The sequence below is a fragment of the Marmota flaviventris genome, chromosome 11 (genome assembly GCF_047511675.1).
Source record: "Marmota flaviventris isolate mMarFla1 chromosome 11, mMarFla1.hap1, whole genome shotgun sequence".
Classification (NCBI taxonomy): domain Eukaryota; kingdom Metazoa; phylum Chordata; class Mammalia; order Rodentia; family Sciuridae; genus Marmota; species Marmota flaviventris.
Window position 1 is genome coordinate 39,345,478 of NC_092508.1, and position 14,715 is coordinate 39,360,192.

Sequence of the window (14,715 nt, forward strand, 5' to 3'; positions counted from 1 at the left end):
GATTATACCATAATGAAAAGAGTCATACTTCAGGTATATCCTAAATTTGTAGTTCACTTCTTTCAGAGGTTCTAACTATATGGTGCGGCATTTTCTTGTTGGTTTTATTTATAGGCCTTAATGATGTGTCAGGCTTAAGTGAGCTTATATGGCTAGCTAGGCATGAAGCAGTCTCCAAAGACAGCTACCACCCACTTCCTCGTTCCTGTATGACTATTCCGCTGTACACGGAAGGAGGTGGAGTTTATCCTCTGCCCTAGACTTTGGCTGTCCTTCTGACTTATTCTGATTGATAGAATGAAGTAGTCAGTGCCTGTTCCAGGACTAGTCTTAAAAGGGCCAGGAAGCCTTTGCTTTTGCTCAGTGAGGCCAGCCATAAAACCTGTGAAGTAGTTTAATCTTGACTCTGAGGAGACATCAGGTGGAGGAGCAGTAAGATAGAAGTGGAGCACCTTTCAGCTCTACCCTGACCAGCCCAGCAGCCAGACTGAAAGCTCCCTTTCAATACACAAACTGATCCTTCTGAGAAGCCTGTCAAGTATCTGTTCTATTTAAATACAATTAATTCTCTTTCTTCAAAAAAAAGTTGTGCCCTTTTCCAGTTGTGTACTTACTGTCTTGTTCATCTAAAGAACAGGCAGTGATTTATCTAGACAAATCCTTTCCTTGGATACATTTGAAGAGTTCCTTCCTAGATCTGGAGACCTCTCCCAGCCCCAACCCAACCAAAGGTTTTCCTTTCAGTTTTTTATTTTCCAAATTTCAAATTTACAAAAAAAGCTGTCATGTTTTGGAACTTCCATTCTCTTACATCAATTTTCTTCCCTTTTAAAATGTATTTAATTTCATCAGTAAATTGGGGCCCAAAATAAGATGGAGAAAAAAAAAAAACTTATTTAGGGCCAGGGTTGTTGCTCAGTGGTAGAGCACTCATACCTAGTACAAGTGAGGACCTGGGTTCAATCCTCAGCACCACATAAAAATAAATAAATAAAGATATTGTGTTCAACCAAAAAATAAATAAATATTAAAAAAATAACAACTTATTTATCCCTTAAAGCAAGAATTATATTCTATACTTGCCGGTAAACTACACCGTCCCTAATACTATATGCTGCTTCAATGTTAGAGGTGTACACATTTGGAGAAAATAACTAGGACTTTAACTTCTTTACATATATTGCAATATATACTTTATTACAGTGATGAGCTTTTTTCTACTAACACGTATTAATTGTACATATTAATGGGGTTCAGTTTCAAAACATGAACACAGTGCTCGCTGATCAAATTGGAGAAATTAACATTTTCCTCTCCTTGTTTTTGTTTGAATCCCATGAACTCCTCTCTTCTAGATCTTCATAAAGCATACACTAGGTTCATGTGAACTGCAGTCACCCTGTGTTGTTGAACACAGAATTCACTCCTCCATCCAACTGTGCTGTGGTACCTGCTGTCCTACTCTCTGCTCCGTACAACGTCTGGCAATCACTATTTCACATTCAAGCAGGTGTTTTTAATTTCCACAACAGAATATGTGATACTTATCTTTCTGTGTCTGGCTTATTTCATTTAACATAATGTCTTCCAATTCTACCCATTTTGCTACAAATGGCAATTTAATTCTTTTCTATGGCTTAACAACATTCTATTTCGTATATACATATTCTTTTTCATTCATCTATTGATGGGCACCTAGGTTGATTCCACATCTGAGCTACTGTGAATAGTGCTGCAATAAATATGGGCATGCAGGTATCTCATTAGTAGGTTGATTTCATTTCCTTTGCATAAATGCTAAAAGAGGGATAGCTGAAGTCATACAGTACATCTATTTTTAGTTTTCTGAGGAGCCTCCATACTGTTCTCCATAATGGCTATCCTAATTTATCCATCAACACTGTAGAAGAGTTCCTTTCTCTCTACATCCTCATCAGAAATTGTCACTTTTTGTTGTCTGGATGATAGCCATTCTAACAGGGATAACTCATTATAATATATATGTTTTTCCTTCTTGGTGATGCTGGAGCTTGAACCCAGGGCTTCATGCATGCTGAGCATGCATTCTACCAATGAGTTACATGCCCACCCTTCAAAGTAATTGTGAGTCATATTTCCCTGGTGACTTAAGTTTATTTTTTCATGTATTTCTTAAGAAGTTAATTCATGTCATATGTCCATTTTTTACAATTAAAAATATTAAAACATAAAAACTGTACATATAGTATATCATGTTATATTTCAATACATGGATACATTGTATAATGTTTAAATAAGGATAAGTATATTTATTTCCTCAAGCTTTTATTATTTCTTTATGAAAAGAACTTACAAAATTCATGTGCAGTACATTATTTATGGTCACCCTCCTGTGCAACAGCACACCAGAACTTCTCATTCCTATCTAACTGTAACTTAGTATTCACTGGCCAACATTTCCTCATTCCTCCCCCATCCCACCTCCACATGAGTGAACTCTGAAATTCTACTTGTCTTACTATGCCTGAGTTATTGGTTTATTTCACTTAACATAATAATCCCTAGCTCCATCCATGTTATCACAAATGACAAAACTTCTTTATTTTTAAGGTCGAATAATATTCCATTGTGTATGTATGCCATACATGTATACATACAATTTCCATATGTGTATATATACAATTTCTTTTTTCACCTAAGTGAGGGACACAGGTTGTTTTTCTTTCTTGGTGATTATGAATAGTGCTACAATGAACATGAGAGTGCAGAGATCTCTTTGATATACTAATTTCATTTCCTTTGGATATATACCCAGTAGTTGAATTGCTCAATCTTGATAGTTGTATTTTTAATTTTCTGAGGGACCTCCATACGGTTTTCCCTAATGACTATAATAAATTACAATCCCATCAATACTGTGCAAAGATTCCCTTTTCTACATATATCCTTTGCCAATATTTGTTATCTTTAGTATTTTTGATAGTAGCCATTCTTACTGGGGGGAGATCTCATGCATTTGTGTGTTGGGGATCAAACCCAGAGTGTCACACATGCTGGGCAAGTGCTTTATCACTGAGCTATATCCCCAGACCTATCACTGTGGTTTTGATATGCATTTCCTTCATGATTTGTGATGCTGAGCTTTTTTCTTTTTCATGTACCTATATCCCTGGCCCTTTTTAAAAACTAGACCACTTCTGTGTTATTGTGAGTTCCTATGTATCCTGGATATTAATCCTTTGTCAGATGAATAGTTGGCAAATATTTTCTTTCATTCTATAGTTATCTCTTTCCTCTGTTGTTTCCTTCACTGTGCAAAAGCTTTTCAGTTTGCTGTAATACCATTTTTCAATTTTTGCTTTTTTGTGCTTTTGATTTTTGTGCTTTTTGGGGTCATATCTAGAAAAACAATTGTCCATAACAATGTCTTTAAGTATCTCCATGTTTTCTTCTGATAGGCTCATACTTTGGGGTCTTATGTTTAGGTCTCTGCTCCATTTTGAGTTGATTTTTGCATAGGATGAGAGATAGGGGTCAAGTTTCAATCTTCTGCATATGAATGTCATTTTCCCAGTACCATTTATTGTGGAAACTGTCCTTTTTCCAATATATGTTTTGTGTTGCCTTTATCGGGAATCAGCTGACTGATGTGTAGGTTTATTTCTAGATCTCCATTCTGTTCCAATGGTCTAGGTGTTTTCATGCAAGTACCATGATGTTTTGGTTACTATTGTTCTGTAGTATGTCTTGAAATAGGTTGTTTTTTTTTTCCTTTTTTTTTTTTTGGCAGGTACAAAAGTTTTATTGAGAGAACACCAATAAAGGGTAAAGGGAAGGAAGCAGGATGGGGTGAAGAGGAGAAAGCCAGATCACAGCACAGATCTTTCACTTGGATATGCTATGGGGGAATAGCAGAAACTTGATTAAGAAGAGCTTTTGATTGTGGTTCAGTTGTTAAAAAAAAAAACAGATGGTTGAGATTTGAGTGGGGTGCTTGCATGGGTGCCATGATGGGTAGCAAAGGAGATGAGTTTCTTTTTTTCCTTTTAGAAATATATGACAGTAGAGTGTATTTTGACATATTATAAATTCATGGAGTATAACTTTTTCTAATTAGGATCCCATTCTTGTGGTTGTACATGACGTGGAACTTTGCTGGCAGTGTATTCATATATGAACATAGGAAAATTATGTCTGGTTCATTCTATTGTCTTTCCTGTGCCCATCCCCCCTGCCTTTGCTTCATTCTCCTTTGTCTAAACCTCTGAATTTCTATTCTCTTCCTCCCTCACTTGTTGTGAACATATCAGAAAGAACGTTAGGCCTTAGAGTTTTTTGGATTGGTTTATTTCACTTAGCATGATATCTCCAGTTCCATTTCATTTACCAGCTAATGCCATAATTTCATTCCTCTTTAGACTTGAGTAATATTCCATTGTGTTATACCTCATTTTCTTTATCTATTCATTTGTTAAAGGGCACCTAGGCTGATTTCATAGCTGATCTATTGTGAATTGAGATGCAATAAACAGTGATGTGGCTGTATCACTGTAGTATGCTGATTTAAGTCCTTGGTGTATGCACTGAGGAGTGGGAGGAGTAGGATAAATGGATAAAATGGTGGTTCTATTCCAAGTTTCCTAAGGAATCTCCATACTGCTTTCCAGAGCGGTTCCACCAATTTGCAGTCCCACCAGCAATGTATGAGTAGACTTTTTTCCCCACATCCTTGCCAACATATATTGTTATCTGTATTCTTGGTAATTGGCATTCTGATTGGAGTGAGATAGAATCTCAATGTAATTTGAATTTGCATTTCTCTAATTGCTAGAGATGTTGAACATTTTTTCACATTTTTTAAAAAAATATTCTTATTAGTTGTTGATGGATATTTATTTATTTTTTTATACGTGGTGCTAAGGATCGAACCCAGTGCCTCACACATGCTAGGCAAGTGCTCTACCACTGAGCCACAACCCCACCCCTTTCCATGTATTTTTGAAAGTTCATATTTCTTCTGTGAAGTGCAATTCAGTTCCTTTGCCTGTTTATTGATTGAATTATTTTGTGGTTTTGGGTGTTAAGTTTTTACATATCCTAGAGATTAACGCTCTGAGGTACAGGTGACAAAAGATTTTCTCCCATTCTGTAGGCTCTCTCTTCACGTTCTTGATTGTGAAATTAGGTATTATGATGCTCCCAGCTTTCTTCTTTTTGTTCAATGTTGCTTTGGCTATTTGAGGTCTTTTATGCCTCTGTAGTTTTGTGAAGAATATCACTGATATCTTGATGGGAACTGCACTGAATCTGTATATCGTTTTGGGTAGTATGGGCTTTTATAAATATCAAGTCTTCCAACCCATAACCTTGGGAAGTCTTTCCATTTGTGTGTGTGTGTGTGTGTGTGTCTTCCTCAATTTCTTTCCTTAAGTGTTTTCTAATTTTCACTGTAGAGATCTTTCATGTCCTTGGTTAAATTTATCCTGAGGGCTTTTTTAGTTTAGTTTTATTTTTTTCAGCTATTATGAATAGGACATGGGTTTCTCAGCAAGTTCATCACTGATGATTTTGTATCCTGAAACTTTGCTGAATTCATTTATTAGTTCTAGCATCTTTTGGTGGGGTCTTTTAGGTATTTCTATATATAGAAATAATATTACCTGCCAACAGGGATAATTTACTTCTTCCCTTCCTATCTGTATATCTTTTATTTCTTTCTCTGTCCTAACGCTCTAAAATGTCCAAATGTTCCAAATCTTAGAGGAAATACTTTCAGCTTTCCCCTCTTCAGTATGACATTGGCTGTGGGTCTGTCATATGTAGCCCTTATTATGTTGTTGGAGGATCCTTTAATACCTAATTTGTTTAGGGTTTTTATCATGAACGGATGTTGAATTTTATTTAATGATTTTTCTTCATTTATTGAGATGATATGATTTTAAAGTAATTCTTAAATATTTGTATTTTTTGTATCTAACCAATTATAAAGTCCTCTTACTGATTCTCATCTAAATAATCCTCTTAATTGCCTTCTCTTCCCCCACTCCTTATTGCCCATGATCTAGTTCAAATGCTTATCACCTCTCTTCCAAATTATTCTGCTATGGTCTCCTTAGAGAAACCTTGTGTCACCCCAGCCACTCCTGCCTCAGTATCCTTCTCACCACGTCTTATTCCCTACCATGCTTTAGGAATTATTTCACCTTTCAGATGACCCTTCAAGAACAAAATGCTGTTAGAACTCTTTCATTTTTTTCTAAATTGATCCTTCCCGGTTCCCTTTTGCCATTCTTGGCTCACCATCTTAATTATCCCTCCTTTAGAGGCAATCAAATATTATGATGTCCTCACTAAAATATGGTAACTAAAATTAAGTACACAATCGGAAATGTGAAAGGAAATTATAGATATGAAATAAGATTTATTTCCCATGATTTAAATAGCTACTGGAAATGGTAGGGAATGAGTTGCAGTTACACAGCTGTGTGTGAACTACAATTACTTCCCCAAATCCTAGTGCACAGCTCTGTTCAAAACCTAGTTTTGTCTCAAGGGGGTAACAAAATACATATTTATATAAATAAAATACATAAAAATAGTATAAAATTAAGAGTATCCAGTATTCAAAAACTATACAGTTTTTGACAGGGAAAAAATATATTTGGAGTTAACAATATGTAAGATTTTTTTTTTTTTTTTTGATGGAAAGTTTTTCTTTAACAGAATATACTAAAAGATTAGTGTTAGGGGCTGGGTTGTGGCTCAGTGGTAGAGTGCTCGCCTAGCATGCTCCAGGCACTGGGTTCAATTCTCAGCACCTCTTAAGTATAAAATAAAAATATTGTGTGCACCTAAAACTTAAGAGTAAATATAAAAAAAAAAAGAAAAGATTAGTGTTAATGTTTCAAACATGTTAGTGAGTTGTATTCAGGATAAAGCTTTTGAGGTAGATATGAACTAATGTGAGTAAGAAGAAGGCTAAACCTAAGTAAATGGCAGTAGCCCTGAACTTCTTTTTCGGTGGAAAATTTCTTTTTAGTTATTTAGATTTCTCTCATAAATGTGACATCAAAAACAGAAGCTAACTGCATGACAATCAGGGTATTTAATAAATAGTCCGAGCATTTCCTCCCTAATAGTATATAACCTTTGAAAACAATGACCATTTCCATCATTTCATCCTATTTCTCTCCACAAAGCCCCCTTATTCTGACCTCTTCTTACTTCTACTACTTCTACTATTGTTGAGGCATTTCTGATTAAATGTATTGTGTGAAAATATTTTCACTAGAAGATATTACAGTAATAAAAGTCATCATTGAAAATATTATCTAAAATTGATAAAATTTTCTTCTATTTAGACATTTTTGTAGTAAGCATAAATTGGTGAGTAGCTTTTACCATCCTACTTAAATCAATTAGATATGATAAAAGAGAAATTAACAGACTGTTATATCTTGATTATAAATCCCAAAATAATTGTAACTAAAAAAAATGGCATCAACATCAGCCTTTCCTTTGAAGATTAGTGACTAAAAATAGCTAATCTCCATTGCTGAAATACCATTTCAGTTATTTTTTATAAGTTTTCTTCACTCCTATTCATAGTGGAACTGGGAGAAGCTCAGCGCTACAACCTATGTATAGCATGTGCAAGGTCTTAGGTTTTACCCTCAGTACCACAAAAAAAAAAAAGAAAAGGAAGAAAGATGTAACACAGAACATCATTATAATTAAGAAAAGCATATATCCAGAAAAAGATGATTTTTGTTTTGAACTATTTTTCTCAGAAAATAAACAATAAAAAGTACTTACTCTCTGTTGTTTATAATGCTTAAACATTCTAATGCAGTGTTCAATGATAAAGAGCAGGTAAATGCCTCCTAGAGCGACAAGTCCTTTCAATACAGCATCATATTCTTCCAAAAATTTCTTAGATTCATGTCCATGAGAATGTCCATGTCCATGTGCATGCTGATGACTGTGATCATGTCCACCCTGAGACTATGAATAAGAATGAAGAAAACTTATAAACAAATAACTGAAATGGTATTCAAACAATGGAGATTACAATCTTATAGAGAACATTAGAAAAAATGCTTTTAATTTTACTTTTTAATTGACAATAAAAATTGTACATATTAATGGGGTGCCATGTAATGTTTCAATTACATGTATAAATTATGTAATGTTCAAATTAGGGCAAACATATCTAGCTCCTCAAACATTTATCATTTCTTCATGGTGAAAATATCTAAAACACTTCCTTCCAACTTTAAAAAAAATAAATACATCACATTATCTATAGTCCCCTACTGTGTAATGGCACACCAGAACTTAGTTCTCCTATCTAACTGCAAATTAGTGCCCGTTGATCAACCCCTCCCCATCTCTTCCCTCCTTTCTATTCTCCCAGCCTCTGGAAGCACTATTTCACTCTCAACTTCTATGAGATAAACTGTTTCAGATTTCACATACCAGTGTGATCATAGGTATTGAATATCTTTTAGTTTTCAAAGTGCTCCCCTAGAGATTACCTCACTTTCATTTTAATTTACTTTACATGATGACTTGTCCAGAAAGTAATACTTTTCATGGTGAAGCAAACACCATGGACTCAAATGTCTGTAAGAGTTAGATACTATTGTCAAAGAAGCCAGAAGTAAAAAAAGGAGGTGATGAGTCCTTTACAAATGGGAATAATGACTGCTTAAATGCCTCAAATTTAGTAGTAACAAAACACACCAACTAATCTACCATCAGGTCACCACTTTGACCTCCTGGCTATATGTATAATCATTACAGCTCTTATACATTTCTTCTTAAAGGCTTTCATAGTATACTGATAGACAGATATATCATTCCTAGCTTCTACTTAAAAACATAATGATTCAATTTTTTTCAAAAATATTGCTAGTTAAACTGAAAATGGAACAAAACAAACTCCATTCAATAAGTAATAGCATATCATAAATACTAGATTAGTATTTGAACAGCTTGCTATTAAAGAATCCTTTTAATTTCAATATTTAAAAATTTTTTAAAGTTAAAAAGAATTCTTACATGGGGCAGTAGATGAAGAAGGGCATCTCCACTCATTGTTCCCACGGCGAGTGCAACAAGAAATGTGAGAAGGAATTTAAAGCATCCCTGGTTAATGATGGGAACCAAAATCACGCCTAGCAAGGAAAGCAGGCTAATGACAGTGATAGAAATGATACCACAAATCCATGCTGTAGGGAAAAATTGTCAAGATTAGTATGATGGCATGGAACAAAAAAGTCCTAAAGAAGAATAAACATAAGATAAACGAGTCATGGAAGACAGGTTATCTTTCCTAGACTATGCTTTTTAAGAAACTTTATGGACTGCTGTTCTTAAAAACAAATAAAACCATAACATTTAGCCACCCTGAACTCTTAATAAAAGAAAAAACGCAAATCAACTTATAAATAGTACCTCAATGGCCCACAATATTAGAAACAGTGACTTAAAATGACACAAGGCTATGATTTGCTCTTAATATCTAGACTATAAATAAACTTTCCACTGTCTGAAGGCACAGTCATACACAATAAAACTCTTTATTTAAAGAATATAATTATAATAGTTTCCTTGAGCACTAAAGTGAAACAAAGTATCTATCTAATGTACATTTTTATGAATCTTTCTAATAAAAAGTTTAAGAAACAACATATCAGCCCAAAGTGGAAGGATATTCACATGAAGAGTTAAGAAAGCATTACTGGTCGCTTTATGGTTCCAAAGGATAATTCTGTGCTCTTCCCCTTGATTTCTTCTCTTCTCTACACTATTTTGGAATTCCCTTTTCTTCAATTTGGCTTGCTATACAATTTACCACTTTTTAAGTATCTTACTATATATAACTGACTAAGAATATGAGAAACATTTTTACAAAATAACTTTTGAAATAAATAGGTGTTATGGTGAAGAGGAATTTGTTCACAATTCTTTATCAAGATAAGCAGAATAAGATACCAGAAATAAATGCAAATGTTTGGGGAGCTATAAGTTTTGATTACAACTTGTATTAGCAGCCTAAACAAAAACAGAAATGTATTTCCTTTAAAAATTCTTTACCAAATTCATCTGTAGGAAATTTCACTGATTTCAAAGTGCTCCCCTAGAGATTACAATTCTGTGAAACTTTTAATGTAAAATACTATTTTTCTAATCAAATCTTAATAGGACTATCAGTCTGCTGAAAGAATTTTTATGAATTCTTATTTTAAGTGAACAAAGGGAAAATGCATCTCTTCCTCAGATAACTTAAAAATTTCACAAATAGATCAGTGAGGAGATGAGACTTGGCCCACTAAGTAGTTAATTTTATCAATAAAATTGTTTATCCACTGGCAACTAGTCACAATATTCAGTGACATTCACACAATAGCCAACACTCATTAGCTAAATTAGATCATGGAATTAAAACGATAGGTCATCTATTGCTGATGGAAGCTTTGCAGCTCATCCAGGTATGAAGTTCTAACCACTGGACTTAAATTCTTTTTTTTTTTTAAGTTTTTATTTTTTTTTTATTGGTTGTTCAAAACATTACAAAGCTCTTGACATATCATATTTCATACATTAGATTCAAGTGGACTTAAATTCTTTAGCTTTGATCCTTGCAAATATTCCAAGGCAAGGAAGGAGGAGGAAATCAATTTTTAAGGAACCAGGGTCAGAGAAATATCATTATAAAACCCTTCCTGGTTGGTGAAACTGAAGGATAAGAGCAAGATCCCCCCAACAACACTTACTCTATAAGGCACAAGAAGTAAAACCCTATCCAGAGAGAAAAATATATATTCAAGTAAAGTCTAGAGGCTCACTTAAATAAGGAGCAACCAAGTTACTCTGCCCCCTGTTCACAGGTAGGAACAATAAAATCGATGAAACCTGATAATATTAATAGGTCAGAGAGGTAGCCAGAGGTACAGATTTTAGACATGAGAATTGGAAGTCAACAAACTTACTGGCCAACTAAACCAACCAAGGTTTGTCAAAACTACCACAGCTCTCTACCTCCAGTCATATTAGGGGAAAAAAGGAAATAAAAGTGGTTACTTTATCTAAATAGGACAAATTGAGGCTGGAAACAAAAACATTAATTTGAAGATAAAATGTCTCATACTATAAATACATAACTCTCTTTCCGAATATATATCTTCCATTAGTTTGGCAATAATCCAATCTAGAAGCAAATTATCTCAAAGTAACAACCTAAAAAGCAACTTAAATTACAAGTTTAAAGAAAAATACACTAAATTTCTGGGGAAAACCAGAAATGTATATATACTCCAAAATATTCTATAAGAGAATAAATAAATAACTATATATACTTTTTAATGTAAACACATGTGGATGAACACCACCAAAAATCACAGACAAGACCCCAAATATACAATATATACAGAGCAAACAAACTTGGTAACTCCTCATAATTATCAGAAATTCTTATTAATCAGAATTATTTAACCCCAAAATATACTTGAATTAGTTACCAAAATTATCCAATAAAGGTATTTATTTTAACTCTGTCTATACATCAACATCCAAAAAATTCATATAAATTAAAATCTACATTTGCAAATTTCTAGCTGGTGATCTTTGTTACTGATTGATTCATTTATTTTTTAATGCTGTATTTTTTTATACTTTTATTTTATTTATTTATATATGGTACTGAAGATTGAGCCCAGTGCCTCACACATGCCAGGCAAGCACTCTACCACTGAGTTACAGCCCCAACCCTGATTTATTCTTTTTTCTAGAGCTATATTACAATCTATACTGGACCTACTTATCAATACATTTGCAAAAGAAATTAAATTTTAAAATCTTAACATTTGGAGAACACCTTTAATTTGACATATTATACAATTTAAGACAACAACTAATACAATATAACTTTGCAGGCTAATAAAATATTAGCAGTAGAAGTATATTTCAAATTTTGAGTTTATAACATTTTCAAACTTAGGACCATATTAAAACAACATATTCTTATAGGCATTAAAGAGTTGGTAAAATCTATTGCCTAATCATAAAAGTAGTGTTACCAAAATGAGAATGAATCTATGCAAGTATTTTTTTCTAAAATTCTCATTATATTAATTTGTGAATAGGAATATCTTAAATGTGAAACCATGTCCAGTAAGATTTCAAGAAGCCAAATACATATTGCAATGTTCTGAGAAAACAATTATAATTTTAAATGCCATTTGGTCAATTATCAAAAGTCAAGTCAGCAAATGACAAATTAACCAAAATCTAATTTAAAAGAAAAAAAAAACACAATTTTTCAATATACTAGCAGAAAACAGTAAGTACATTACAGAAGACCAATTATTGGCAGTTTAACACATGTTGAAACTAGCCAACTGCTTATACATTTATTTGGAGGAGGGTGTGTTTGTGTGAGTTCATGTGTATACAAATCAGGACCTATCAGGACATATGCATATAGTATCAATTGTTATAACTACACAGTTCTTTCTTCGTCATGGATTCTTTCTTAGCCATGGTGAGAAAGTAAATCTATGGTATAGAAGGGGGAAAAAAATGCTTTAAAAGAAAAAAGTCCACCTGATAATTAGACAATTTTTGTGATTTGTAATATGTGACATTTGAAACTTGGAAGATATACTCTCACAAAAAAAGCCTTACACAAATCTTGGGTTACAACATTGCCCAATTTAAGGCACCATGCTCACTGTATTTTTAAGAGGGCAACATTTACTTAGAACACAATGTGAATCACACTTGAAGTTGTTCAAGGAAATGGTATTATATTGAGCTTGGAAAGCTAGTTCTCCAAAATGCTTTGATAAATACATAAATGCATACACATGTACGTACTTTTTAACAAAAATAACTTTTTTTTTTTTTTGGTGTCTTGTTCATTATAAAATGCTTGTTGACAAACCTGGTGTTGAGCAACAATGAAATGTCAAAAATCACAAGACTCTACTCCTGCTCCTAGATTTAATAATTTAAATACTTATTTAAATAATCCACATGACTCTGAACATTTAACTCTTTAAAAGAATTTCTTCAATTAAAAGAAATACATATGATTATTATACAAAAGGCTTACCTTTAAAAGATTTTTAATTGATTTTTTAAAAATTCTAGGACTAAAATGATCCTATATCTTTCAATAACTCCCCCCTCCCCATAATTGGTAAACCACTCCTTCATGTATGCACTTCTCTGGCAGAGATAGAAATTATAAAAATACTTTTTAAAAAGTCAATTATTCTGTCCCTTTAAAAAGACAATTTATCTTAATTCTTGCTTCCTACTAAAGGACTCTGATATCTATGGTAGCATTATTCAAACTGTTTCATGAGATAGAGAGTATTTCAAAAGGAAGGGTAGCGGGCTGGGGTTGTAGCTCAGTGGCAGAGTGCTTGCCTCAGCACCACATAAAAACAAACAAACAAATAAATAAAACGTGTTGTGTCCATCTACAACTAAAAAAAAATTTTAAAAAAAGGAAAGATAGTGAGATTTAATATTCAAGATGCTAGGCATGGTGGCACACCCATGGGAAACTGAGGTAGGTGGATCACAAGTTTGATGCCAGTGATGGGCAGTACAGTGAGACCTTGTCTCAAGATAAAATAAAAATGGGCTGGGGATGTAGCTCAGCAGTAGAGTGCTTGTTAGCATACACAAAGCCCTGGGTTCAACTCCCAGCATGGCCAAAACCTAACAAAAGTGTGTGGGGGGGGGGGGGAAGTTTTCCACAAAACCAGGAAAGTATGGCACAAAAGGGGGAAAAAAAACTCAAAAAGATACGGAAAAACTGATGGAAGGTCTACTAGACAATGCCTTTTTAACCACAGAGTCAATCAAGAAAACAATATATAAACAAAACAGTAATCAGTAAAAAGAGACGGAAAAGCTTACATAAAATTAAACCAACCAATGAACCTCTGGAGTGGAAAAATACAACAACTAAAATTAAAAATCCAGAGGGGTTTGAAGGCATATTTGAGCAGACAGAACAGAGAACCAGCAAACTTGAAGAGAGAACATTGGAAATTACTGACTCTGAGGAAGAGAGAAAAAAGACTGAATAAAAGTGAATAGAGCTGAGAGAACCTGTGGAGCACCATCAAGTGCACCATCCTAAATCCCAGAAGAGAAATGGAAAGTGACAGCAAAAATATAAATGTTCCAAATTTGTTAAAGACAGGAATATAAACATCAAAGGAGTTATGTGAACTCCATGTAAAATGAACTCAAAAGGAGCCACACCAGGACGTATTATAGTCAAAGTGTTAAAAGCAAAGGACAGAGGAATCTCAAAAGCAACAAGAGAAATAACTTGTCATATACAAGGGATCCTCAACAAAATTATCACAAGTTGCCCCATCAAAACCAAGAGGTCAGAGGCAGTGGGCTGATGTGTTCAAAGTCCTAAAACAAAATAAAATTAAAACGCTGACAACCAAGAATTGGTTAAAAGACATGGCAAAACTGGAAGAAATTATGAAAAAGGGGACCTCATGAAAACAGAAGGGAGACCAGAGAATGGAAATCAGGGGAGGGAGGACAAATTATATTATGTGCACGTACATTGACTTCACAATGAATCCCACTATTATGTATAATGTACTATAAAAAACTGTTCACCAAAAAATAAATGAATGAATAAATAAAGGTGAGTAAGAAAAAGCCATTCCCAGATAAACAGAAATGGAG

The 14,715-nt window shown here is 33.7% G+C and overlaps 1 protein-coding gene across 1 annotated transcript in view; it reads right to left on the bottom strand.

Annotated features, from left to right (window-relative positions):
- Positions 1-14,715, bottom strand: part of Slc39a10 (solute carrier family 39 member 10) — a 64,387-nt gene that overhangs the window by 18,319 nt on the left and 31,353 nt on the right. The window contains exons 4-5 of the mRNA XM_027925014.2: positions 9,043-9,212; positions 7,795-7,983 (exon numbers count right to left, since the gene is read on the bottom strand). Of these exons, the coding sequence (XP_027780815.2) occupies positions 7,795-7,983; positions 9,043-9,212 (359 nt within the window). The remainder of the gene's footprint in view (positions 1-7,794; positions 7,984-9,042; positions 9,213-14,715) is intronic.